This window comes from Hippoglossus hippoglossus, chromosome 5, assembly GCF_009819705.1.
Source record: "Hippoglossus hippoglossus isolate fHipHip1 chromosome 5, fHipHip1.pri, whole genome shotgun sequence".
NCBI classification, from domain to species: Eukaryota; Metazoa; Chordata; class Actinopteri; order Pleuronectiformes; family Pleuronectidae; genus Hippoglossus; species Hippoglossus hippoglossus.
In genome coordinates, this window is record NC_047155.1 from 17,535,282 (window position 1) to 17,560,778 (window position 25,497).

At 44.7% G+C, this 25,497-nt stretch overlaps 1 protein-coding gene across 5 annotated transcripts in view; it reads right to left on the reverse strand.

Moving 5' to 3' along the window:
* Positions 1–25,497, reverse strand: part of srgap2 (SLIT-ROBO Rho GTPase activating protein 2) — a 54,779-nt gene that overhangs the window by 3,155 nt on the left and 26,127 nt on the right. For 2 of the 5 annotated variants that reach the window (XM_034586489.1, XM_034586490.1), the window contains exons 2-22: positions 21,743–21,935; positions 16,204–16,366; positions 12,596–12,658; positions 10,651–10,866; positions 10,162–10,290; positions 8,452–8,673; positions 8,266–8,367; positions 7,980–8,177; positions 7,764–7,848; positions 7,257–7,284; positions 6,963–6,993; positions 5,632–5,692; positions 5,336–5,413; positions 5,081–5,215; positions 4,884–4,989; positions 3,063–3,287; positions 2,354–2,433; positions 1,869–2,067; positions 672–809; positions 225–438; positions 33–143 (exon numbers count right to left, since the gene is read on the reverse strand). In XM_034586489.1, coding sequence (XP_034442380.1) covers positions 33–143; positions 225–438; positions 672–809; positions 1,869–2,067; positions 2,354–2,433; positions 3,063–3,287; positions 4,884–4,989; positions 5,081–5,215; positions 5,336–5,413; positions 5,632–5,692; positions 6,963–6,993; positions 7,257–7,284; positions 7,764–7,848; positions 7,980–8,177; positions 8,266–8,367; positions 8,452–8,673; positions 10,162–10,290; positions 10,651–10,866; positions 12,596–12,658; positions 16,204–16,366; positions 21,743–21,935 — 2,777 coding nt within the window. Of the gene's footprint in view, positions 1–32; positions 144–224; positions 439–671; positions 810–1,868; positions 2,068–2,353; positions 2,434–3,062; positions 3,288–4,883; positions 4,990–5,080; positions 5,216–5,335; positions 5,414–5,631; positions 5,693–6,962; positions 6,994–7,256; positions 7,285–7,763; positions 7,849–7,979; positions 8,178–8,265; positions 8,368–8,451; positions 8,674–10,161; positions 10,291–10,650; positions 10,867–12,595; positions 12,659–16,203; positions 16,367–21,742; positions 21,936–22,808; positions 22,998–25,497 lie in introns of those variants that run through there. The other 3 variants (XM_034586491.1, XM_034586493.1, XM_034586492.1) reach the window with 2 other exon arrangements.

Genomic DNA, 25,497 nt, shown 5'->3' on the forward strand with positions numbered 1-25,497 from the left:
ACGGTGTTGAGTGAGTGGAGTGAGAGTTGTACCTGTGAGCTGTGCTCTATCTGAGCGATGACCTCTGGGTCCAGTGGTCTGTGGTTACTGAAGCTCTTGGAGCGTCCGGCTGAAGTTGTCTTCCTTAACTGGGGACTCTCCACCTAAATGTTCAGAAAGGCCTCAATTTAAGCCTCATCACTTTCACATTCATTTGTCGAATGCGTACTTAGACGCAACGGTACCTTGGTCTTGAGTGAGGAATGGCGAGTGACTGAGTTGAGGATGCTGTGAGCGCTGACGGGTCGTTTGTCTCCAGTCTCTTTCACCAGAGCCCCGCCGACTGGAAGTGAGGCTGTTCTTACTCCTCCCCCTCCGCTGGCCCCTGGACTGGTGCTGTCGCTCTCTGACCCCCGGAATGTTCTCCGAATGCTCCCAGACTCAGGACGTTTCCTCAACCTGGCGGAGACAAATATTTGAGTCGTATTTTCTATGATTGACTGTGAGGTTGTGATTCATTTCAGTGAGTCGTGGGTGTGCGCCTGTTTGAGCATTTCAATCCAATCAAGGGTCAAAAAGTGTGAAAACAACAATGACTAAACTCTTTTATGGTTTTGGTGAATCAGTTGAAGTTTTCTTTTGCTTTTTGGCCCTTAATTGATTTTTATCGTTTCACGTGAACTGCTACACACTTGTTGAGGTTGGCCAGGTAGATGTCGGCCACATGAGCTCCAGTAGGAGAGGCGGCGCTCCCTCTAGTGGAGACCCTCTCCCCCAGCAGGTCCCTGGAGTCCACATCAGTCTTTGGACTTCCCCGACCTCCATCAGACCTGAAACGATCGTTCTGTACTTTACAAATTGTTATGAAAGACAAAGCTGGGTTTTGTGCCACTTAAATTTGAATTAGAAACTTCTGTACTGACTTTTGAAACCTCTATCCAAACTGGCCAGAGTCAAATGACTTAAGGAAGAGCACAAGCTGTGATTGAACCGTTTCCCTGCTGCACTACATGAATAACTTAAACACAAACCCTCAAATTCAATAGAATAGGCTACTTAGAGTGGGTTTTGTGGTCTGTTATGACAGATGGTCAAGACTTTTTTTGTGGACCAACAACTGAGCCTCCCACACTGTTTCATGCAGAATCACAGAAGCTACTCCGCAGTAAATCTCTGTAGTTACTTTAGTCTACTACTTAGCAGCTGTACAGAAATCCGACGCAACTGGAGTCTCCGTGTTGTGTTTACCTCATAATTTGTCAGGTGGGACATATGGGGATTGAAAGCATCTTTTTTTGTTTGCTACTCTATATCATACACACAACTGTAAAAATGCAAAGACACTTGTGGAAACAGGGACGTCTACCTGAATGAAAATGGATTTTTATGTTATGCAGATTTCAGTTCCTGAGCTACGGGGGATTTCCAGTGGACTACCTTCTGTGTTTACTTTCAGACTAATGCACTAGACTTTGACCTCATTTCTGTTAATGTTTTTTGTAGAAGGCTCTTTGCCCAGAGTTTGTACCTCCCAAAACTGGGCTTCATACGTGGTGAGGAAATATTGTCAAGATCAATATTCATAACTGACAGAAATGTGAAAATAAGACACAGGTTGACAGCTTCCATTTTTCCCTTACGAATGCTATATCAAATTTTTCTCTGCTGCCAAACCTGGTGTGTTGTCATGTGGCTGTTGGTGATGGTCGCTTGCCAAGAGCTTCAGCCATCATTGCACTTTAAGAGAAGTTTGAGAGTTTGAGAGTTTGATGCTGAACTTGCGTTTCCATTAGTACTAATGTTGGCGATGTAGAAACAGAAAAAAATCATCTGCATTATTATCATTATCTTCTTGCTGAAATAATTTGATTGACTGGAACACATCTTACATGTCTTGGAGCACAATATACTGGTGTGGCACCAGTCCATCCACTCCATTGTGTCGTCCCTCCCACCAGTCATCAGAGGCTCGCTGATACAGAAGCAGCGAGGCTCCCTTTTTGAACGACAGCTCCCGACTAGTCCGTCCGGAGTAGTCAAACCGAGCGATGGCCTCGATCGGCTCGGACTCTGAAACAGTCAAGGTTCCTGAGATTCAGAGAATGGTGGACAGAGACAGGAAGTGACAGAGAAGCCAACGGCAGCCACAAATGAGAGAGGAAGAAAAGAGGTGGAAGCCAGATTAGTGCATAGCAGGTTAGTGCTGCTGTATCTGGTGACTGTGCAAAGGTTAAAAAAAAAGCGGTAACAAAGCAGCATAATAACCAGGTTACTGAGGAGCTGGATTTAAAAGGTTACAGCCAGAGTAACTTGTGAGAAAAGCAGGGTGAGATCTCATAAAATGGTGACAAGTGTGTGTGTGTGTGTTATTCACCATCTTCGCTGTTGTTCCTGACAGAGATGGTGTCAGGTGCAGGCTCTTCCACAAGGGGGGGCTCACAGTGTGGACTGTCACTGAAGTGGACACAGATGGAAAATAACGTTAAGAGGACAAAAGCACAAACGTTTCAGACTGTCAACGTCTTGATGACTCGCAGCTTGTGCTCATATCCGTCTGTATGCTTTTTTTTGCGCATCCTTCAATTGTGGATACGTCCTGGCTGTGGCCCTCTGGGTGCAGAAAAGCCCAGCTATGCCAGTGTGATAAAATGTTCTGTCTGCACTTTCTACAGCTGAGACTGAGGGCAGGTCCGCCTGTGGGACCTACAGCCTAAACAACTGCTCTGACTGGCAGTAATCATAATAACTGGAGCCTAGGCTTGTTTTTACAGTAAATTTCAAAGTTGGTCGTTATGTGTGCATTGTGGTGCATGTACGTTGGTGTGTGTTTTGTGCTCTCCTGGGCTGCTGTGGTCAGAAGGTACTTTAATCTCCTATGTGATGGAGGGTAAGCTGATCCTCGTGGCCCCCTGGCCCTGAGCAGAGCAGACAAGCTGAGCCCCCCATCACTCTACAGCGGCCCCTGAATCAACCGCCTACACCCCCCTCTGCCCTTCTAGCTCCATAGATCAGGCCATACATGACTTATTACTCCTCAAACTCCCCTCATATACAATCACCTTCCGTTTCCCCCCAGCTCTTACCAGAAATCGTCTCCACTTCCAGGGACGGTGTAGATGGGGCCCTGCAGGTCCTGCTGTCCGGAGAAGATGGTGTTGTGGTGGATGATGATTGTCTTGATGAGCTCATTGACATGGGCCTGGCAAGAGACCTGGTCGTTGCCCTCTGGGACAGACATCAGGGTGGGGCCGAAACAGATGGCCAGGTTGTAGGGGTCCATCATGTTCTCGTCGCTGTACTGAGACAGGCTGAGCAGAAGGGAAAGCAGAGTCGTTCAGAGGGCATCGTCTCATCCCTTTCTCTTGCACATATAATAACGATGTATATACAAAACTGACTACCCATACAAACAGTCATGGAAGGTAATTTATAGCTTACATCACCCACAGCTTGTAAATAAGCTGTGATCTGCGTGACTCTGACTGCACGAGTTTCAAAAGTAAACACTTTCCAAACCCTGCCTCAATTCATCTGTTCATTTGTATGATGTGGCGATGGAGAGACTCTGATGATGTGTCTGTGTTTCGGTGTGTGAGAAGAAGCAGGAGCCTTCAGGAAGCTCCTCTGTCTCTGGCATCACTTGGTTTACCCAGGAGTCTCAAATTTCAGGTGTCCTTCATCTTTCACTCCCTGTTGCTACCTTCCTTTACTCAAAGGCTTTGTCGAGGTTGTTAGGGATTGATTGGACAGTGAGGAATGTGTGTTTGTATGTGAGTCTAAAACTGATGGATTAGAATACATTGAACCAAAACTACACCAAAGCACACATTCAGAAAAAATACTATTCCCTTTAAATCTCTGTGACACAGGCTTGTATATGTGTCTCTATTTGAACTGCCTCCAGGGGCATTGCAACAGGGCAGGCAACGCAGGCAATTGCCTGTGGCCTCGAGCTGAGAGGAGGCCCCAGAGAACGGCTGATCCACAGCAACGACGGTTTTGTGAAAACCCCCTTAAATTCTATGATTGGCTGTGTACAGGAGGAAACAGCCTAATGAGGCCCCATGCCAATAGCTTTCTGCCTTTTGCTTGAATACTAGAATGTCTATCATGTATCCTGGGTTGATTTGGTTTGATGTCGGGCCCCCCTGGTCCCTTTTGCCTGGGGCCTCCAAAGTCTCTTGAGACGCTCCTGACTGTGACTGAGAGTAATTATTTTCTCATCTGTCCAAGCTGAGGCTTCTTTTGGTTGAGTTCGTCCTTGTCTTTTTAAAGAGCTTGTGTTTGTGGCTGATGTGAATCCCATTGAGACACTATATGTGTTATATGTGTTATACAAATAAACTTGACTGTAAGTGGGAAATAAACTTTCACAAGAAGTAAAAGCTTCCCGTTCAGTGCTGCAGGGGCAGAAACATTATTTGCAGTTTAGACTTTAATTAGGATGAGTTTCCACATAGGTTAAAGGATGTTTAGATTTGGTGTTAGAAGGCCAAATAACCACATCCTGGTGTTTATGAAACTATTGCGCGCGCGCGCGTGCGTGCGTGTGTGGGGAAAATGTTCCTTAGTTGCTAAAAGGTTGTGCATCCGTCTATGTTACTTTCACAAATTGCTCACAGTGTCTAAATAGCAGCTATTTGTTTGAGATCTTTGTTAATCAAACCTGACGAAACCTGTGGCAAATCCCATTGTTTGCACTCTTGCACATGTTATCTAATTAATATTAACTTTTGAGTAAAAAGTTTGTTTGTTGAGATTGTCACAAGTTTTTAGATCATTTCTGTGTTTTTTTCACCAATTAGTTTCCTAGTGTCTTGCCCTGTGTGTGTGTGTGTGTGTGTGTGTGTGTGTGTGTGTGTGTGTGTGTGTGTGTGTGTGTGTGTGTGTGTCCTGCTACTCACTGGTTGAGGAAGGCGAACAGGTATCTCATGACAACGAGCGTTTTGCTTGGTAGAGACTGCAGAACCTTCTTAATGTGGACTGCCCGCTCATGGAGGCTCTCCATCGCTGGAAAATAACACCGCCACGACGCCCAGGAGATTATCAACACAATCGAGAGCAAACCCAAAACATAGAGACAACAGTATACAACACTTACAGACACAGGATATGACTTCATGAAAGATTTCTTTAGGGAAGAGGGCGTGGTCCAGCCCTCTAAAGTAGAGCTTCAGGACGCCAGCAATGGAGTCCATGTCATGGTCATTCTGGTCCCCTGCCAGCGGGTCCTCACCTACGACCGGATGAGCAGCAATAAAGAGGGGGGAGGAGGAGGGAGAGAAACACTGTATAAAGCACAGGGTAAACAGATTCTCTTTAAAATACTTGTTGTTTCGTTGGATATTAGTTGTACCTCTCTCAAATGCATTCTTGATGTCGTTGACTTCCACCTGAGAGCCCGACACTCTGAAGATGCCCTCCTGCTGCAGACCTACACAGATGCAAACAAACACCCTTCATTCATTTTCAGAATACGTGCGTGTATTTGTGGATATTTTGCATTTTTGTTATTTAAAGCTGAGAGGTTCTGGTAAAATTCCCAGTTTCATTTTATCCAGAACCAATCACACTTGACATAGCACTGTAACCAATCAACACAAAGGGAAAGCCGATGCTAAACCTATCACTTCACTGAAGAATTTCGCTCACCATGGCGACTGATGAAGCGGATGCAACTCTCAACCATCAGAGGAATGGCCTCACCCGAGTCCTAAAATAGGGGGGGGGGGGGGAATTACTGTCAGTGAAGGAAGAGACAGGAGACTGGTGTGGACATGACACACAGTGCACTTCTTGTCAGGAGAATTTCCACACACGTCTATGCACACACATGCATCGGTGCACACATTTAGGTGGAGTGGGTATCAGACATGGGGGAGAAAGGGTGGGCACAGTACCCAGCTGTTGCTAGGAGACAGCGCTTTTCCCTTTTCCCTTTGTTTGCTTAGGGTTTCCAGAAATCTCTGGGAGGTGAGGCTGTGGAGTGCATGCTGAACAATACATGTATAGAATTGTTATGTGAACACAGTTGTGCTTTTATATGTTGACTATGAGACCAAATACTGAAATGAACAGTTGATTTCTCTGTGAAGTGAGAGCTTATAGGTAAAAAATAAACTCACCCACAAGAGGGAGCCACAAACATGAGATAATCCAACTGAGCACCTTTTAACACTGGTGTTTTTTCAATTTGCTTGACAATACAACTGCAGACCAGCTGATTCTGATGTAGTTATGGACATATTGTATAAAGTGTATTAACCAGAATAACCAAAAAGCGGTCAACATCTAGATACTGATGCATCCTGTGGGCCGAGGATACTGTGAGACAACATGTGGCTTGAGTTACAAAAACAATTATAGCTTCTATAAACAGCAATGGGTCGGGGCCGGGCATTTTGAGATAGTATAGGAGGAAGATGAAAAAAAGATGAGGAAGAGAAAAAAAATTATTTTTCAAGATTCAGTTTTGTTGACCAGACATAAGCAGAGTTATTGTGCCTCATCCAGGGTTTGAACTCACAATGTTAGACTCTCAAGGCAAGTGATGATCTGGTGATGATAGTGCTACCTGCCAGGTAACCTCACTTTACTCATGATGTTACTTGACACTATGACTCCAGGTTTCTGCTCATTTGGGCCTATAATTTGGTGAAAATTGCAAAGTTCTTGCACTTACGGTTGATCTGCTATGAATTTTCAAAGGATTAAACTTTAGACTGTTGTTGTAGCGCCACCATCAGGACTATTGGCCCCCATTGGCATAGGACTGGACCTATGAGCTAAATTTGGTTTATTTTCATGCATAGGAAGGTGGATTTCCTTCAGAATAATAATAATAGTAATAATAATAGTAATAATAATAGTGATAATAATAATAATAAGATTGAGATAAATAAGAGGGGCCGGCACCACAGCAGCCAACAATCTCACAGACACTCAGACACAAACTAACGAACAATCTAATGACAGATAATTACCTGATTCCGTACTGTCGAGTTTCTCCGTCCACTACGCAGAAGGAAAGAGAGGGGAGAGAAAGTAACAGCACCCTGTCATTATGTCTTCAGAGAAAGTCTATTTATGCTCACAACTCTGGTAATGCTCTATTTGTACGCTCAGAGACACATGCACATGTGTTGAGAATATCTATAAACAGTGAGCGGGTAAAATAATACCCCTGGTTGCCAAGAAATCAAGCTTAAATGTTGCTATGGTATATGCAAGTGTGTGTGTGTGTGTGGAAGCATATTTCCTTCCTTCGCCACACCTACCTGGCAAGGCAACAGTCAGTCTTCTGACCTAAAAGAGGGAGAAACAGGAAGACAGGGGGAGCGAGGGGATGACAGGAAGAGAGAGAGAGAGACACAGAGATAGGCGGTTGTAGTAGAGGCAGTACACATGAGGAAACAGCTTCAGATGGAACGGAACACGGAGCAAACTTCCCTTTAAAGCTTCCATTTTCCTGTAAGCTTGTGGAAACACATCCAGCCCCCCCCCCCCAAAATATACACTCCCACCCACGTAAACATACAGCTGCATCCACATATGGTCGCTGTCACTGTGACCTAGCCCTGCACACACACAGCTTGTGATTATCAGATGCATTAAACTCATTCTGCTTCACTGCATGGGATGTGATGTGTCCCGATGTGCCGCTCGTTTTCTCTGATGTGCTTCCTGCTTTGCCTGGGGGCACCAGACCTTTCCTGAACCCATCTCCCTCCCGCAAGGACAACATCTAACACGGTATGAAGGACACTCTAGCCGTCCCCACTCACTCTCTCCCAGGGTTTTCTCGATGAGGTCATGCTTGGAGTCCAGTCTGGTGATCAGGTTCCTGCCTTCCAGAAACTCTTTCAGCTTCTGCAGCACACAAAGACACGCACACTTGAGTCCTAATTCGAGAGGATTATACTCCTAACAGCAAAAGCTCTCAACTTTGTGAATTGATCCGATAAATGCGGAGAGATCCTCGATATTCAACTGCCACCGACCGTGAAGTAGAACTGCTCCGTCTCCTGCTGATTGGCCCGTCTCTTGGCCAGACTGGGCTTGCTGAGATAGGATTCGCTGAAAGAGGACTTGACAGATTCCATGCTGTTGCTGTGGTGGAAGCACTCGGAGACGTCATAGTCCTCCACTGTCACCATATCTTGGATGGTGGACAGAGTGGCCTCCATAGTTTTCTTCACCTGTAAGAAGTCAGACAAGACAGTTACAAGGGGCTGGAAGAAGACACAGATCCATTATTAATGTTCGAGAAGCAGAACGATGTGACACCTCTTCATTCTCAATCTTGAGTGTGGACAGACGGGACTGCAGCTGCTGACACCTCTGCAGCAGCTCGCTCTCCAGTGGCTGCCGTGCACACATCATTCCCATCTACAAACACAAACACATTATAAACACTGATGTTTGAAAACGCACTCCCTGTGTCTGAGCCAAACACGAGCACGTGCACTTTACCATGTCGCCCATGTGGGACTGGAAGTCAAAGCGAGCTGGGGGGCAGAAGACATTGTTGTAGGTCTCCATCAGTTTCTGTTTGTCCCCATTGGGCTCCAGACTCTCTGCAGCTCCCTCCAGTGTCTCCAGGCCCGTGTGTTTGGACGTCTCCACGTTCTGTTCTGCAGATAGGTAGGTCCTCAGGGCGCGATGCAGGCTGGCATGGTAGCCCAGGTCACAGCACTGGCACACACACACAAAGACATATGAATACATGGCCTGAAAGGTAAGCATCGTTGGTATGCTATTTGATACAACTTTGACACCTTGTCACTTTCAGTTTTTTTTAGAGAAAGAACCAGAGGAAATTCAATACAAGTTGCTTCTGACATTCAACCAGGGATAATACAAAATTATATTTAATCTAGTAATTGCACCAAGCCATGAAGACCGTGTTGACCTGTACATGTAGTGATCAGTTGAATAACTGTGAAACATGCTGCACTACGAGGTTCATCAATGTCTCTCTTGGTATGATCTCAATGGTACGACTAAATGACTTCATCAAAGAGGTTATTATGTATGTTTCATTGTGAGTTAAGCATCACACTTCATTCCTTTACTCACCAAGAGCGAGGTGTTGGAAACCATGTTAACACTTGCTTTGCTTCTCTCATTTCTGTGCTCATACTGAAGTTAGCATGCTAACAAGCTACACCCGGACAGTCTCGTGACTTTACGGTAGGGAGACGTATGAAAGCATTTGTCTTGTAAAAGCAACGGCAGCTGAAGCTCTTGGCAAGTGACCATCACCACCACCCACTGTTAGCAACAAAGCATACATGGTGGCAGTGAAACGTAACATGTGGCCACTTTAAATGCTGTTCAGATGGATCATTGATAAATAGTAAAATGTCTGTAAAATGGAATTTTCAACATTTTGCAATGTTGCATGGTGAAATTGATAAATACAAACTATACAGCGTAGTTCTGCTTTCTTCTTCTGCAACACCCAGCTCACATCCACACATTTGTAAGTGGCAGCTGCCCAATACAACAACAATCTTGATGTGGTATCCCCCACAGCAGAAATGTTAGATCAAATACATACACATACTTTACAAATGGAAATCAATGTTATTATTTCATCAGGTTACATTTTCTCCAGGTGGTAACTGCCAGATTGATGTAAAGCAAAATGGTAATAAAATTTAGGGAGGAAAACTAATATTGGGAATTCCACTAACTGGGGGTTGTTGGCACTGACACGCTTATTGAACAAACTGTGCTCCGATAACAGAGTGAGAGAATTACCACCTGCAATCCAGCAGGCAGTGAAATGTTATCGAGCAGAGGATGAATGGTTTCCATGACAGCTCAATGTTTTGGACACTGGCTGTCTATGAGGGGCACAAAGACACAGAGGAGAAAACATGGAGAGGGAGAGGAACCAATCGCTTTTCATTCAGAGCACTGAAGCTAATGTGAAAAGACTGGCTGAGGGGCCACCACAGGCTCAAACTCAGGGACACACACACACACACACACACACACACACACACACACACACACACACACACACACACACACACACACACACACACACACACACACACACACACACACACACACACACACACACACACACACACACACACACACACACACACACAACTTGCCTACAATTGTTAACTGTTAACCCACAGAATAACCAAGCGTGTTTATACTCACGTCAATGATGTCGGAGAGGTCATGGATGTAATATTTGAAGACACAGCCGTTGGTGGCTTCAAGAGCTAGCAGGTACTCATTCCGGGCCTTAATGGCCTTCAGCTTGTTCTCCGTGTACTTAGCTTGTCTCTGTTAGGAGAGAGAGAGGGAAAGAGATTGAAAAAGGAGAGAAGTAAAGAAATGAGGCAAGAATGAAAAGTGCAGGGTAATGACACATAGAGAGAGAGAGAGGGAGAGAGAGGAAAGGAAGGGAGAGGGATAATAGGTGTTGGAGTGAAACGCCTCAGTATTGATTATGGATAATAATAAGTGTTGAACCATGTAGCTGTGACAGGCCCCAGCTGTAGTCGACAAGGTTAGCAATGAGCCCGTCCTGCACCCATAAATCATTTATGAGACACGCACATAAGTCAGCATGACAACAGGTGGAGCGCTCAGAAACAGCTCTCCACCATTTCCCCCTCCCCAGACAGACCAGGCTCTGCTCACCTTCTCCTTCATCTTCTCGATTTTCTTGACACTGGAGCGCCGGACAGGCTTCTCATCGGACTTGATGTTGGACAGCGTGTCGGGGGAGCGCGGCGTCTGGCGGTCGTCCTGTCGCCCGGAGCGTCCCATCTGCTTCTCCTCTTGCTTTTCTGCGTCCTTCAGCTTGGACTCAGCATTGATGCTGTCCGTGTTGTACATGTGGTACGTCTTCATCACCTGGGAACGAGATGACATCTTGAGATCATGAGATATATGTAGCCACACGAGTGTTAATGTGCATTTTCCCAGCGAGTCTCCTCCCTCATCCCTGACTCCGGATCACAAATGGGATTATGGCGTTCAGCATTGTGAAAAGAATGGCGCACTGAGGCCTCGAGCACTGGCAATAAAACAATATAACAGTCAATGAGTCACAGACAGAACCCTCTCTACTGTACAACACTACTGTGCCGGGACATGGGGGTATGACTTTAACATGATGAGCTAAACACATGAAAGAAGCAGGCGTGTGTGTGCAGTGTCAGCCTTATTCTGATGACCACCACCAGGAGCCATCATTATATTCCTTAAACCCTCCTCAAAACACTACAGTCAGAAAACACTGGTCTGTCTGTGAGTACGCATGTGAGAATGTTCGCGTCACTCAAACCAGATCTATTTCTGTCTCTGCCTATACAGTGTAATTACAGCTTAAAACCTGCTTTTATGGGCTGGCTGAGCTGAGGCCCGACGGTTGCTGCTCCGAGCCATGATGTAGTAAGAAACTTTGCCCACAAACACACACTGAAACACACACCGATTGCCTCGGTCCTTTTGGCAGCACCATGGACATGTGTAACCAGACACTGTGATGCCCCTGACAGCGTGAGAGGACCAAAACAACAGACTGCCAGTGATTATGTCTGAAATATCAACAATCACTTCAGACTGTTTGATTACTAGAAATCTGCACAACAACATCTTTCAGAAACACATATACACCAAGTATGTATATGTGCTAAATGTAGGCAGAGGGGTGCTGTGGGCTAAATTCCAAGAACATTAGTTTAGTAGGTTTCCCTTCATTCACCAACTTTAATTAAAACTAATTTTAATTCTGACCTGATGATGCCGCAAACTGTAAACTTGAGAGATCATTTCAGTTTTTAGAATTCATCTTGAGGTGAATACGAATACAAACATTCAAAGAAATCAATATGATACTCAAGAAATGTTTTATTGAAATTATAATAAATTTTGGCCAAAGAAGAAAAGTCAGTTTCATTCTCTAAATGTCTGTACAAAACTGCCTGGCTATTCAGCAAATACTTTATCGATAAGATCCTTCAGTACAAACAGGAAGTTGAGGTAAGACTGTTATATTTACCTCTGCCACAGAGGTTATGTTTTCTCTCATGTTTGTTTGGTTGTTGGTTAGTATGTTTGTTTGTAAGCAAGATTACACAAAATCAACAATTCCCACGAAACTTAGTGGAAACATTTTGGGGCAGATCTGGATCAGGTGGCCGATCTAGGGTTATTTTTCCCCCACTTACTATAACATTGCGAGATAGGGCACTTTTCTGTTTTCCCAGGGAATAATTCATGGATCCCGATGAAACAAATCAGACACATTTGGGGAACTGATATCTATGAGTGTGTCAAATTTAGTGGAGCTTAATTCAATTTAAGAGCCTTGGTGATGGGATGTGCTCTCCTGAGAATCGTGTTATAAGTTTTACTTGCAATTACTCCTTGTAGAAAAGTACAAGAAACATACCTTAGAATTTGAAATATGCTGTTCAATAAGTTGCTAAGAACTTTATCAAAGCTTTGCATTACATACTCCTGTGAGCCTCAGACTGCTGACTGTGGCACCACAAGTGCAACGCTCATCCCACTGAGAGTCACAACACCTACTTATGGATTCACACGATGTGAGTGTCATTGCGAAGGCCTCTCTTACCGTGTAGAGCTCGTTGAGAACTTTCATCATATCTTCCTGCAGCTGTACGCCAACCTCTTTGCTCTAGAGAGACAGAGAAATAAAGACACATTAAGGTCAATGAAACAGTGAAACCATATGCTTAGTGTCATTACTCGCTGCTTCTACCAGGTGTCCATTTACAGGATGTTCATATCTCTGTCTAACTAATGACGTACAAAGCCACTCGGCCATGTGGTCAACCGACAGCCCCATCATCAATCAAGGCGAGAAAATCTGGCTGAACAGGACTAGGTCAGTCGCTGGAACGAGCAAAGTGATGGTTGACTTGATGGATGTGAAGTTAGAGGAGGAGGCTACAGATACTGATCACTACATGATGGCAGGGAGGCAGGGGGAGTGAGACAGGGGGGAGCAAGGGGGAGAGGACGGGGCCAAAGACCAGGCAGCAAGAAGACAGGGAGTAATACAGGCAGTACCATCCTCCAGTCATAACTGCAGGGAGCTACTAGTGACGGATGACCTCAGCAACACACACACATCAGCAGACTCTGCACACATTCATATCTTGTCTCATACGTTTGCATGAATTTTGTCTGAATCTTACCAAACTATTTAAGGTAGGGTTGGCATGTTGTTTCTGAAACACTTTTTATCTTATTTGTTTAAAAGCCAGTGTCTGTGGACCTCGCAGGAATAATCATCCATTCAGACTGAATAAAATGATTTGCTGGTGTACCCGTTTGTCACTAACCCACCTGCACCCCTTGTGCATCCAGTTTGCGCTCTCAATGCACATGACTGTCATCTGCACAACACCAAACAGACTTATAGAAGCAGAGAGACAGAAGTTAGCGAGCGAGTCACTGAAAAGTCCACTTCTAGCAGTTGTCAGGCAGTGAGTGTTCATGTGTTTTGGGGGAGTAGCTTTGACGAGAGGGCCGATGTGATAACGATTGCATTTTGTGCAGGAGGCTCTTACTAGCTTTTCCAGGATTACCAACCCTTGCTTTAAAAGGATGTCATTTATAACTGGGTTTTAATGATGAAAATAGAGACAGAATCTAGCTTCACATTTAAAAAAATTCCTGATTTTGGGGCAAATAGAAAAATCGGACTTAAATTTAAAGACAACAGGAAAGAGAAAGCAAGGGACACGTGTTGAAAATAAAGAGAAAGAAACGAGGCACTCCAGCAAAATGGTTCAAATGTGAAAAGAAAGAAAGAGAAGATTTTTGTCAGCACATGTTGAACATCTGTCTTCTCCCGGAGGAGGGCAGAGCAGAGACCGGGATAGCATCAGGGTGTCAGAGGTGAACGGTTTAAAGAAAGGTGTGATAAGAAAGAGAGTCTGGGCTTATGGAGAAAAAGGAAACAGAAATCATTATGACGAATGGATGTTGCAGAGGGAGAAAGTGACCCGAGGAGAGATTTAGGGTTCTGCAGCAGACGAAGGAGGTAACAGGATAACTGAGGTTGTCCCGCCCTCGCTCTTTTAAGTGCTGCAGGAAGCTCATATTGGGTGACAAGCTGCCAGATTGCAGCCAGTCAAAAAGCAATGGGCCATGGCTGAGCCCTCCTATCTATCAACCGTTCATCTTGACCTTTGGACTTTCATCCTGCCTGTGGTCGTCTAGTCTGGGTTCAGCAAGATCACAACTGAAACCAGCAACCAGCACACTTCATTAGCCCTGACGTCTGTGTACTCATTAATGCTAAAACACTCGTGACAATATCTTATCCACACCCTCCACTGCACTAACAGTATCATTCTACGCTACTTTTCACACTGGCTGAGATGAATGTTGACTTCTCTAATATGGCTCATGGTGTTTGCCTCCATGAGTTGTGTATGCATGAGTTGTGTGCGTCATGGCCCCTGGCACTACTGGTTTTCATGCCTTTTACTGGAAATGCTATAAATGAACTAATTGTCCACTTAATTAACCAGCAGAGTATTCTGTGTGTGTGTGCGTGCGTGTGTCCTTGCGTGTAGCCTATTTATGACACAGACATGAAGAAAGCAACTCTCGTGCCAAGGAGAAACCAGAAAAATAAAAATAGAAATCAACCTCCATGACTCAACTGAGGCTTAGAGCCAGAGAAAGAATGAGAAAGTGCTTTTTAATATTCTTTTTTAGTACTGGTATATCAGAAGAGTAGTAGAAAGAAAGTGTGTGTGTGTGTGTGTGTGTGTGTGTGCGTGCGTGCGTGCGTGCGTGCGTGCGTGCGTGCGTGCGTGCGTGAGAGAGAGAGAGAGAACCTGCGATCAGATGGTAAATGCGGTTCAAAGACAAATGAAAATCAGGTGTCTGTGCCATGACATTCCACTCACAGACTGCTTCACTTTCCACACAAACACACACGTATATTGCTACACTTGTGGGGGCTTTCTCTGGATTACATTCTTTCCATCCTCACTACATACTTTACTTAAATCTTTACCTAAAATTGAACCAGTGATTTAACCTGTAATTTTTGATAATTTAATTGAACCTGTAAGCCAAAGTATAACCAGTTGAATAAAGCTGTATGAACTAATTCTTTGACTATTGCATCACCTTGTAAAACTTTTCTCACATCAAAACCTGTGCAGACCAGAAATGATGCATGAAGATCAAAACATGAAAACGACTATTTCCTGAACTCACTTTGCTGTTCTAAAGTTAAAGTGTTTTTAAGGTGTTGGGCCTGAACAGCTTCAATGCAACTCAGCATTGATTCTAGAATCAACTCTATAGGGGATGGATAGCATTCTTCTAAATGATCGTCCCTCAGCAGCTGCCTTCAGGCATGCACTGAACTCCGGGGATTTGCCTGACCTTTTTTGGAGGGGCTTTATGTGAGAACGCCAATGTCTGACGTCGGTGTCAATGTGCTATAAACAAAAGCATGTGATTTCCACCACTGAAGTTATACGTTTACTGCCTCCTGCATGCTTTAATGAGACTTCACCCCTCGTTCATGTCTGGAAGATCTGGTGACTGTCATTCAGTGACCCTTCAAGCCTTATGAACTGGGGGGGGGCATTGTCATCCCGTTTCTCTGCTCATTTGTCAGGTTTTTCCTTTCTAAATCGATACAAAAACAGAGAATTATTGTGCTTTAATGCAGTATGTGTTTTTGTATTAGGTTTAATATGTCCATCCTGGAGATGAACATCTGTCTCACAGGGGAGACCTCAGTCATGGCATGCTGGCTGTACCAGGTCACAGCAAGCTCTTCATCCACATTTCCTAGGTCTTGTCCCTCTCTCCTTTCAGTCAAGCAATGCAGAGATCAGAGGAGACAAGAATGAGGCTACTGTATGAACAGACGGCATAAAGTCTCCTGGCCTCAGGTTCAGCTGACGTGCTGTCAGTCAATAAATAAGCCAAGACAGAAAACAGATGCTGGAGGGAAAAATGGACAGTGCAAAAATGTGGCATAGATTATAGCATATCAGGTTGTAGTTCTTCTTCTTTTCTCCTTCAGTGTTTGAAGGAGCAGCATCTTCCACCAGTTGAACAAAAAAGCCCACTGCACAGATGAAAAAGACTTTGAACGACGTCTAATCCCCACACTGAGCAGATTGAACAACCAATGTGAGTGACTTCCTGCTGTTTCTGTGTGTTTGAATGTGCACTTGCCTTCTTGAAGAGTCGTCCTGAGTCCTCGCTGATCTGTGCAAAGCGGGGAATGATGTTGTTGAGGTAGAGGTCGGACAGAGTGGCGTGGTCGCGGCTCTCCCTCTTCACCTGGAGCAGCAACAGGTTCCAGCAGTTCACAGGAGACAGAATGCTCTGCTCCTTCCTACAAGCACACACAGAGACAGAGGGAGTCTTAAAATATATTCAAAGACCTCTGAGCAAATGTTTGGATAAATGACGACGAGCGCGAAGTCGTTTTTATCTTCTAAACGTCCCTTTTCATGCTCCTGACAGATGCACACAAACATGGAAAATGTGTAGACAAGGATACTGCACAAAAAACCCACTCTGGACTGTTGAAAGATCAGACAAGATACTTGGAAAACAGACAAAGAGTGTAGGGAGTGAATGCCCAGACAGATTTATGCTTAAAACAGCCACCCTCTCTTTAAAAGACACACACACACACACACACACACACACACACACACACACACACACACACACACACACACACACACACACACACACACACACACACACACACACACACACACACACACACACACACACACACACACACACACACACACACACACACACACACACACACACACAATGAGCCAGCCCAAAAGGGGGATTCAGCCAGGGTACAAAACCCAGCAGGAAGACGTAGGACTCCCCCACAAGCACAGCTGTCACAGAAACAACTGAGAGAAAAAGAAAAGATGGAGAAGAGGAAGATTTAATGTCTCTAATGATTTTTAATAGTTTACTAGTAGTGTTTCATTGTCTTTTGTCAAGTGCCCATAAAGCCACTAGACAAAAGCAAGACTGTCAATGCCCTATTTACCAAACAACACAGCCCCTTTCTTTGTGCGCTTAGTGCGTGTGTGACTGTGTGTGTTTGTGTACAGTGTGTGTTGTGGATGAACCCCGGATGATCTAGTGGCTAAAATGGATTATGAGTGAGTGTAAATGGATGAAAGGTCTTTAAGAGCAGCTTTAACTGGATAGAGAGCAAAGAGCCACAAGGCATTTACATCACAAACCCACAGACACACACGGCTGAGGGTCAGGATAAGTAGAGCACTGACCCAAGCATACACAAGGTCAGACACACAGAGAAAGTCTGTTTCACCAGGGGGGAGATTAGTGGTGGTGGGGGGTATCCGCACATATGTACATCTGAGTGTGTGTGTGTGTGTGTGTGTGTGTGTGTGTGTGTGTGTGTGTGTGTGTGTGTGTGTGTGTGTGTGTGTGTGTGTGTCCATCACAGGCTACATTAAGGGACACATTTCACAATAAAGACTAGTTGATTGGGGACTGTTTGTCTAATTGGGGCCAAAAAATGTGTCCCCACTTTGCAGTTGTGGTTTCGGGCGGATCTGATGAGATTAGTCATAGGCAATGATGTGATTGGCTGGTACTGGCTGTCACTGGTCAGATGACAGAGTGTAACAACAATGACAAATTCAGGGAAAGAACAAGAAGAAATTCAGCCACACAATACGGAGCCAAAGCACTGAAACTCTCTACATGCTGTGTGCTAACCTTGAGTAGCAGTCGTGTGGGTACATGTGTGTTTGTGCCACTCTACTGCAACTTCTCTCTGCCGTCTGTTTCTCTTCCGGCTTGTCTGTCTTCACTGTTTTGCGCAACATCTTCTTCCACCAAAACTGGGCCGCAGTTCCTCTATTTGCTCAACTGGCCAGCTGCTCTGCCACCATGTGACATGTCACCCTTGGCCCGCCACCGATCATCTCCATGGTGATGGCACTGCGGCAGTGGGTGAAATATCACCTCTCTCTCTCTCTCTCTCTCTCTGAACCTCAGCTATCACAAGGTAAACACTGAAATGTCACTGGCCCCTCCGAAGGTCACATGGTGCTCACTGGGAACAGAGTGATTCTTTAGGTCAGGTGACTCACATTAAAAAGGGAAAATGCTAAATGGTCGTTGACATTCAGCATCAAACTGCATAGCATTAAACAGGGCATCACTGCCGGCACTTTAGTACGACTGAAGAGTAGTACTTCAATGAGCAGTCTAATAGTTCCTGCACTGACTGAATTGAATTTGAGGAGCAGCTGCTCTACAGAGTTTGAGAACAGCTTAAACAAATGGATGCATGAAGACACAGGTCTCTGGTGGAGTCCAAGACATGTTTTATTACTTTCTTTAACATTGCTAGATTAGGAAATGTCTTTCATCTTGATGAAAAAAATCTGGCATGTTTAGGGGACTGATATTTATAAGTGTGTGCAATTTGGTGCAGCGCTCCATAAAAATCTGTATCTAGTTCATTTGAATGTGATTTAATAAGAGGACAGCTGGGCTTTAGCAGAGGTAATATAGGTATATATATCAAATTTGGTATCAATTTGATTTTATCAAGACAAAATCCAAAGCAAGATTCATGTACATGTTCTAATGAAATCAAATCAAACATATTCTTGGCAGATTATTTGAATGAAGAAAGATGGAGTTGAACACAGAGATTATAGGGTATCGTTAAAATACATGTATCAAAATGGGGTAATGGTATCTTGCAATTCTCATTTTGGTAAAAGGTGAAATGAAATACGGGTCCATTATTCGATGGAAAATGACATTTTCACCCAGTGTTAGGCTTTTCTGTATTAATACAGCCTTACATGACATTTAACTATATTGTGAGTGTGTGTGTGTAATTCTGTGTCTATGCATGTGAAACCAATGAGCGGAGCACAGTTGTCTTCTGTTTTCATAAATGAAAGAAATTTGACGTAAAAAAGATGGTTCATGAATGAATTCCAAGTTCTTGTGAATCAGAAATTGCTTTCATGTGAGATTTGATCGTATTTGTGTATCTTTAATCTCCACAAACATTGTAGAACTGGACACTGGCACATGTAAATAATGTTTAAGTGTAGCCAAGGGTTGTGTAAGGGGCTGCAGCTTATTAACAGGGAAAATGGACTAATAGCATAAGGGTCGGTTTTGAATCAGTGTGCAACTTGTGAGGGCTTCTCCATGTGACCAATCAGCCTGTCAGCCTCTGGGCACGCACGCACGCACACACACAAACAAATAATTCGGTTAAACCGTGTAACCCCCACCACTGCTGTACGCAGCCAAATAGCAGGAATACCAGGGGTCTCCACGGGATCCACACACACACACACACACACATCACAATTCTTGGAGCACCATCAACGCCTGGCTGTATGAAGAAACAGCCGCAGGCACACACACGCACACACACACACACCTACATTGAGACACACACAAAAATACACACATATAACCGGAAAATAGCTGAAATTCCAGCGTGGCACCCGGACTGAGCAGCAGCAGATGCAGAGGCACTGCTAAATACATAGATGTTGGAAGAACAGCAGAGCAAAAAGAAAGTGGGAGAGGAGCAGACTGAGAACTGAAAAGTGAAGATGCGTCGGTGAGCGAGTTGTAATTTTGTGGTCATGACATCTTGATTATGACGTAAACAGACCTGCTGCAGCAGCTGCAGTTGTTGAACCATTAAGCTGCATATTTTACTCTTCCGTCCTCGGCCCCACCTTCTCCTCTGCTCTTCTTCCCTCCCCCAATAGGCCAACACAGGGACACTCTCCTCAACTGCGTCAGTATTGATCTGGGCTGGAGGGTGTGTGTGTGTGTGTGTGTGTGTGTGTGTGTGTGTGTGTGTGTGTGTGTGTGTGTGTGTGTGTGTGTTGTCCTCTTGGCTGGAATTGGGTTTCGTTAAGAAGACCTATCGATTCCTTTTTGTCTGTGAGTTTGTCAGAGAGCATGTGTAGGTTTTCCCCCAGAATGGAAAGCAGTGTTGCTGGAAAAGTGAACGATGCAAAGGAGACGAAAACCCTTTATGGTTGTAGTTTCTTCATCACACGGCTCTTTCAAAGTCAACGCGGCTGAGGTCATGGTTAACAGGGAATCAGAGAGAGAAAGAAAACGAGCAGAAGAGGAACAAGTCCTGTCTTTCTCAATTCAAATAAATGCGTATAATACTTCTAAAGTGTCAAATCTAGAGACTGTTCATTCAAATTATTTGCTAAAGATCTATTGAATATTTATCTCTTGCAATTCTCTATTGTCTCCTTACTTGCATCCTGAACTCCTTACAACGGAGATGTAAGGAAGGATGGAGGAATGGCATCAACCTGAGGGGCCATCGCTGTTCAATAAAACACCACCATTTTGAAGAGTTAGCATATAGTGATGAGGCACAGCTGTCTCATAAATCATGACACAGCTTGGCAGGGTACACACACACACACACACACACACACACACACACACACACACACACACACACACACACACACACACACACACACACACACACACACACACACACACACACACACACACACACACACACACACACACACACACACACACACACACACACACTACTGCAGTAATGATACATTAATGATACTGCAGTAATGATCACAGAAGCCTGCGGCCCCTTCAGCTAAGTATCAGTGATAAATCAACAAACACTTCTGCATGAGATACATTTGTGTTTCCTTGTCAAAAGTTCCTCTCCAAGTCGCCTTGTTTCTCTCATTTAACAATTTCCAGGTCACAGGCTGACAGAAGAGCAAGGACTCTGCCTCCATAGTGTGTGTGTGTGTGTGTGTGTGTGTGTGTGTGCGTGCGTGTTATCCTTCAGTATCCTTTCCCACAGAGCAACAGATCACTTTCTTCCCCCAAAAGCTGCCAAATAAATTACATAGGAAAACATCACGCTGATAAAGCTGATAAGCTCCAGTGTGTATCTGTATGGATCTTATTTATCTGTGACGGAGAGAGAGGAAGAGAGAGACAGAGAGAAAGCAATTTCAAGTGAGAGAGAATCCCCTTTTGGACAAGGTTACATACTCAGCAAGACACTGCAAAAATAGTCAGAGCACAAAATCACCACCTGGCCATATTTGGCTGCAGAAGAGCCCACACATACACACACTGACACACACACACACACACACAAAAACACACATACACATTACAGGGACTACGGCAGAACAATGACCGAGTCATGTGAGTAAATCAGTACTTTACAGCAGGGGTTCTCAAAGTGGGGTCCTTGGGGGGGTTCCAGGTGGGGCCCCAGCAAAAAAGGGAATCATTATTTTTACTATAATCTCATCAGTAACACACTCAGAAAGACTATTTCAGTCCTTTTCATACCCTTCCTGCAATAAAACATCGTGTCTAGTGGTCTATTATGTGTCAGTAAAGGGTTTGCGAACTGCTTCCTGACAGAATGACAAACATTTATATGTGACCTCTATCACAATCTCTTTCAGCCGTCAGCCATCTTTCTGTTTCATTTTCTTGTCTGCGTCAACTTCTCGCTTCTCAGGAAGGAAGTCACAAGTGTCCGAAAAACTCTAGACTTTCTTAAGAGCTAAATGAGGAAACTGGGGTGATGACGCATCTTACTCGGGAAACTTTGGAACGGAAGAAGAATATTGGCTGTCTCACACATTTAAAACTAAACGCAAAAACAGTCTGTATGAGTGTGTCGTACTTGAGGAGATGGTCCTTGGTGCTGCGCGTCTTGGTGAGGAACCTCTCGGCGAGCTTCTCCAGGTTGCGGCTGTAGTCCATCTCGATCTCTGCCTTCTTCCTGAAGAAGTCCTGCAGATCCTGAAGCAGCTGCACCCTCAGCTCACACTGCTGGTCCAGACATTTAAGCTGCTCCACCAGCTGGGCACGAATCTCTGCCAGGGAGAAGAGAAGAGGGGTGGAGAGAGAAACACATGATCAGAGTTTGGATTTAGGTTCTTATGATTATCTCAAACCAAGTGTAATCCAACGCAATGAAGCTAAACAGGACATCTGACAGAGAGTGTTTCAAAAATCAAAAGGGCTCCATCCTCGAGAAAAAATGTTACGTACATGCTATTAACAACTGGGAAGTAATCTGCATACATTACTATTGACAGTGCAGCGCTATCAGTAAGGTACATGCCACAACAATGTGTAAGATGTTAAAGTCGAAAGCAGTTTCCTCTTTACAGGTGGATGTGGATGGATCCAGCTCCAGCCAAAACACATGGAGGAGCACTGACGCATCGGCCTGGGGCTGAAATCCATTTCCCTCCCACCAGTGCATAAAAAGCACCAACTGCTCTGCATCGTGTGTACACAGTTTTTGTACGCATGTGTGCTGTAGTCATTTAACCTAGCTTATCGCTTTTCATTTTTTCTCCTGCCTCCTTCATCCCCCCTCTCCCTCCGCCATGCTGCTCTCCAGTCTGGCCTCAAATTAATAGAGTGCACTCAGCGCAGTAACCATATTCAATCACCGACTCCGGAAAAGTCCTCTGGAGAATCGTGCCCACTGCAGTTATAGACCGAGATGCACAGAGCATCCACAGCAACATGTGCACACACCCAAACACACAAATACAAAGACACACACTCAGTGGTGATAAGCAATGAATCAATGCTGACACCTGATGATTTAATGCTGTGCTCTCATAACAGCCTGCCGATTCTCAGTAGGCTGCACATTTTAAAGAGTTAAGAAACAACACACACAGTTCCCCATAACTGCGCTCATGTCCGCGTCTACACAAGCTCTCTCCTACCTTTACAGCCCTGGCTGTAGAGAAAGCGGATGGTTTTGGCCTCCATCCTGGCTTCAGTGCAGTATAGACTCCCCTCACATTCACACACTCATTCAAAATCACACAAACACACACACACACAACCTTACAGGCAGGCAGAAACTCAGCCTCTGGCTGTCAGCGACTGGTGATGCTGCCTTTGTGTTTACAGCTGAGAGTGCAGTTTCTCTTTACCACAAAGAGAAGTGGGATATCTGACTGTGTCTGTGACCACCCTGCCCCCCCCCCCCCCCCCCCCCCCATCTCCCACTTCTCTATTACTCTGTCATAAACACTGTGACAACAACCAGTGGCTGCTCAGGCTACATTAATACAACTACTTTTACTTTAAAAACTGTATTTTCAAACAGAAGCGATCTCTGTCCACACGAGCATTTTGGCTCTGTATCAGTTTTATTGCCCATCCATGCTAGCCCTCTGAAAGCGGCTATCACATTACCACTCACATACACTGGTGTAGACAGGAAGTCATGCGTTCCCCGCTGGACACGGGAATTGTTACTGATTCCTCGAATAAAAGCTTGTCTCATACGCATGTAAACAGTTGTATCATTGTAAAATGCAGAATTGAGTTACACAACAGCTGTTAGAAATTACATCAGGTCAGCAACGCTTGTAATTGATTATCCATGTTGCTTTCTACACTGGTAGCCGAGGCTAATGCTACTTGTTTTCTTCCATAAGTAAGTCATGTGATAGGAGCCTGACCAATCAGCAAAGGCTACACTGTGACCCGAAGCGACAAAATCAGCAAGCGGTTGTGTCTACGTCATCGTTTCAAAAACATTTACGTTTCTACTCGTCAGCAGCGTATCCTAACCTCTCCGTTTTAAAGTCTCTGAAACTCTGAAGCAGTGTGGACGCCGGGCTGACGCGTTTTTAAACAACAACATAATAGTGTTGATGTAGCCTCAGTCCAGTCACTGTCCATCTTTGCTTAAGAACAGGGCGGTTTCGTGGCACTAAGACACGACAGCACAGACTCTCATGTACACAACAAATAAATGCATCTGTGACTGTGCTAATGACATGGTGGGAATATTTGCTTTGACAACACGTGTTATTGTCTCGTGGTCTGTGTGTGTATGTGTTTGTGTGTAATTTTCTCATCACACATCATTGTCAATGATGGGGAATGACTCAGTGTCCAACTTCTCAAGGCAGCATCACAAAAACCTCTGCATGGCGCCCTTGTAATTAGCCGCCCAGAGACAACAACAACACATGCGCAAACACCTCTGTAAACAAACAAGCGCTCCCTTAATAAGCAGCATAAGAAAGTGACAGAAAGCGTGTTGAGCAGGTGGAGGGGTGGAGTCCCTTGTGATCTCAGTGTTTTGAAAGCACGTTTAATGCGGGTAAAATTCATATAATAGGGGGGGGCATGCCCTGAAACCCCTCTAAGGCCCCTAACAGTCATATTAGGATGAAGAGTGATTCTGACAGCACACTTTATTTACAAAATATATGGCTGTGCGACCCCACCAAAGCAAACCCTGAGCTCTCCACACCCTACTGTGTTGATCCTGGCTGCTAAACTGAATTAATTTCCCTGAGGAATGTTTTTTAAAGAAAAGCCTTTATCCATTTAGAAGCTGATATTGGCCGCAGGAGAGGAGTGTTAGCTGGGAGGCAGGGAGCTTGGTACAGCAAAGAGGAGAGAAGCCGTCAGGAAAGATAAATGCGAGTCTTCCTCTCAGTCCTTGCCCCCCCCCCCCCCCCCCCCCGTTATGGTCATCATCCCCTGAGCCAGTAAGAAGTGGGATGTGAACTGGAATGTGACGCCTCCACCTCCCTCTAGACAGACCAGTCACATTTTCCAGGCAGATGAGAGCAGATCTTGTATTAAGAATCTGGGATTGTACTTTACTGATGCTCTCCTTCCCCTTCCTCCTCTGCCTCCTCTGTCTGTAGTGCTGAGGGCTGTCTGGCTCACACTGCACGTCAGCCTTGTCTGTACACTTATCACATACAGACCCATTGCACCACAGTCAAAACACAGACCACTAGGTAATCGTGGTAACAAGTGGGAAAAGATGAGCAGGTCTTTTATCTGGAGAATATGTTGGTGTGCCTGCAAACCTGTCTACATACTGTACATACCACAGTAGACCAAGGTCTATATAATAAGTACAGAATGCGAAGGTAGTCACATTCTAACTTGATAAGTTGATGCTTCCTTCCAGGTAACGTTTCAAACACGGGCCCTTCTTCAGACCAAGAAACATTACCTGGGGGTAATAAAAAAGTTTATGGGAGCATCAACTGGTGTGCGGACATTTTTTGGTCTTCTATATTATAACTATAAGAGTCAGCATTCATAGGAATATACTGGTCAAGGTGACAGATCAAGAGCAGGCATCAATGTTCTTTTAGAATTTGTTTCGTGTAACATTAATTCGTATTTACTTAGGAATCAGTTTCCCTCCTGTTATCACATTTCTCATGAAGTCATCAGAGCCACCTTTTGGTTTCTTTTGACACTCAGTGTGGATGATGGGGTGATACCATGTCACAGCAATGCATCCATATGTTAGTTCATGATAGTAAATGGAAAAATCTGGAGAAATGTGACGAATCCAAAGTGGTTTTCTGCACGCAAACATTTCACCCGAACCTGCCCCTACTCATCATCAATTATTGATTCTTT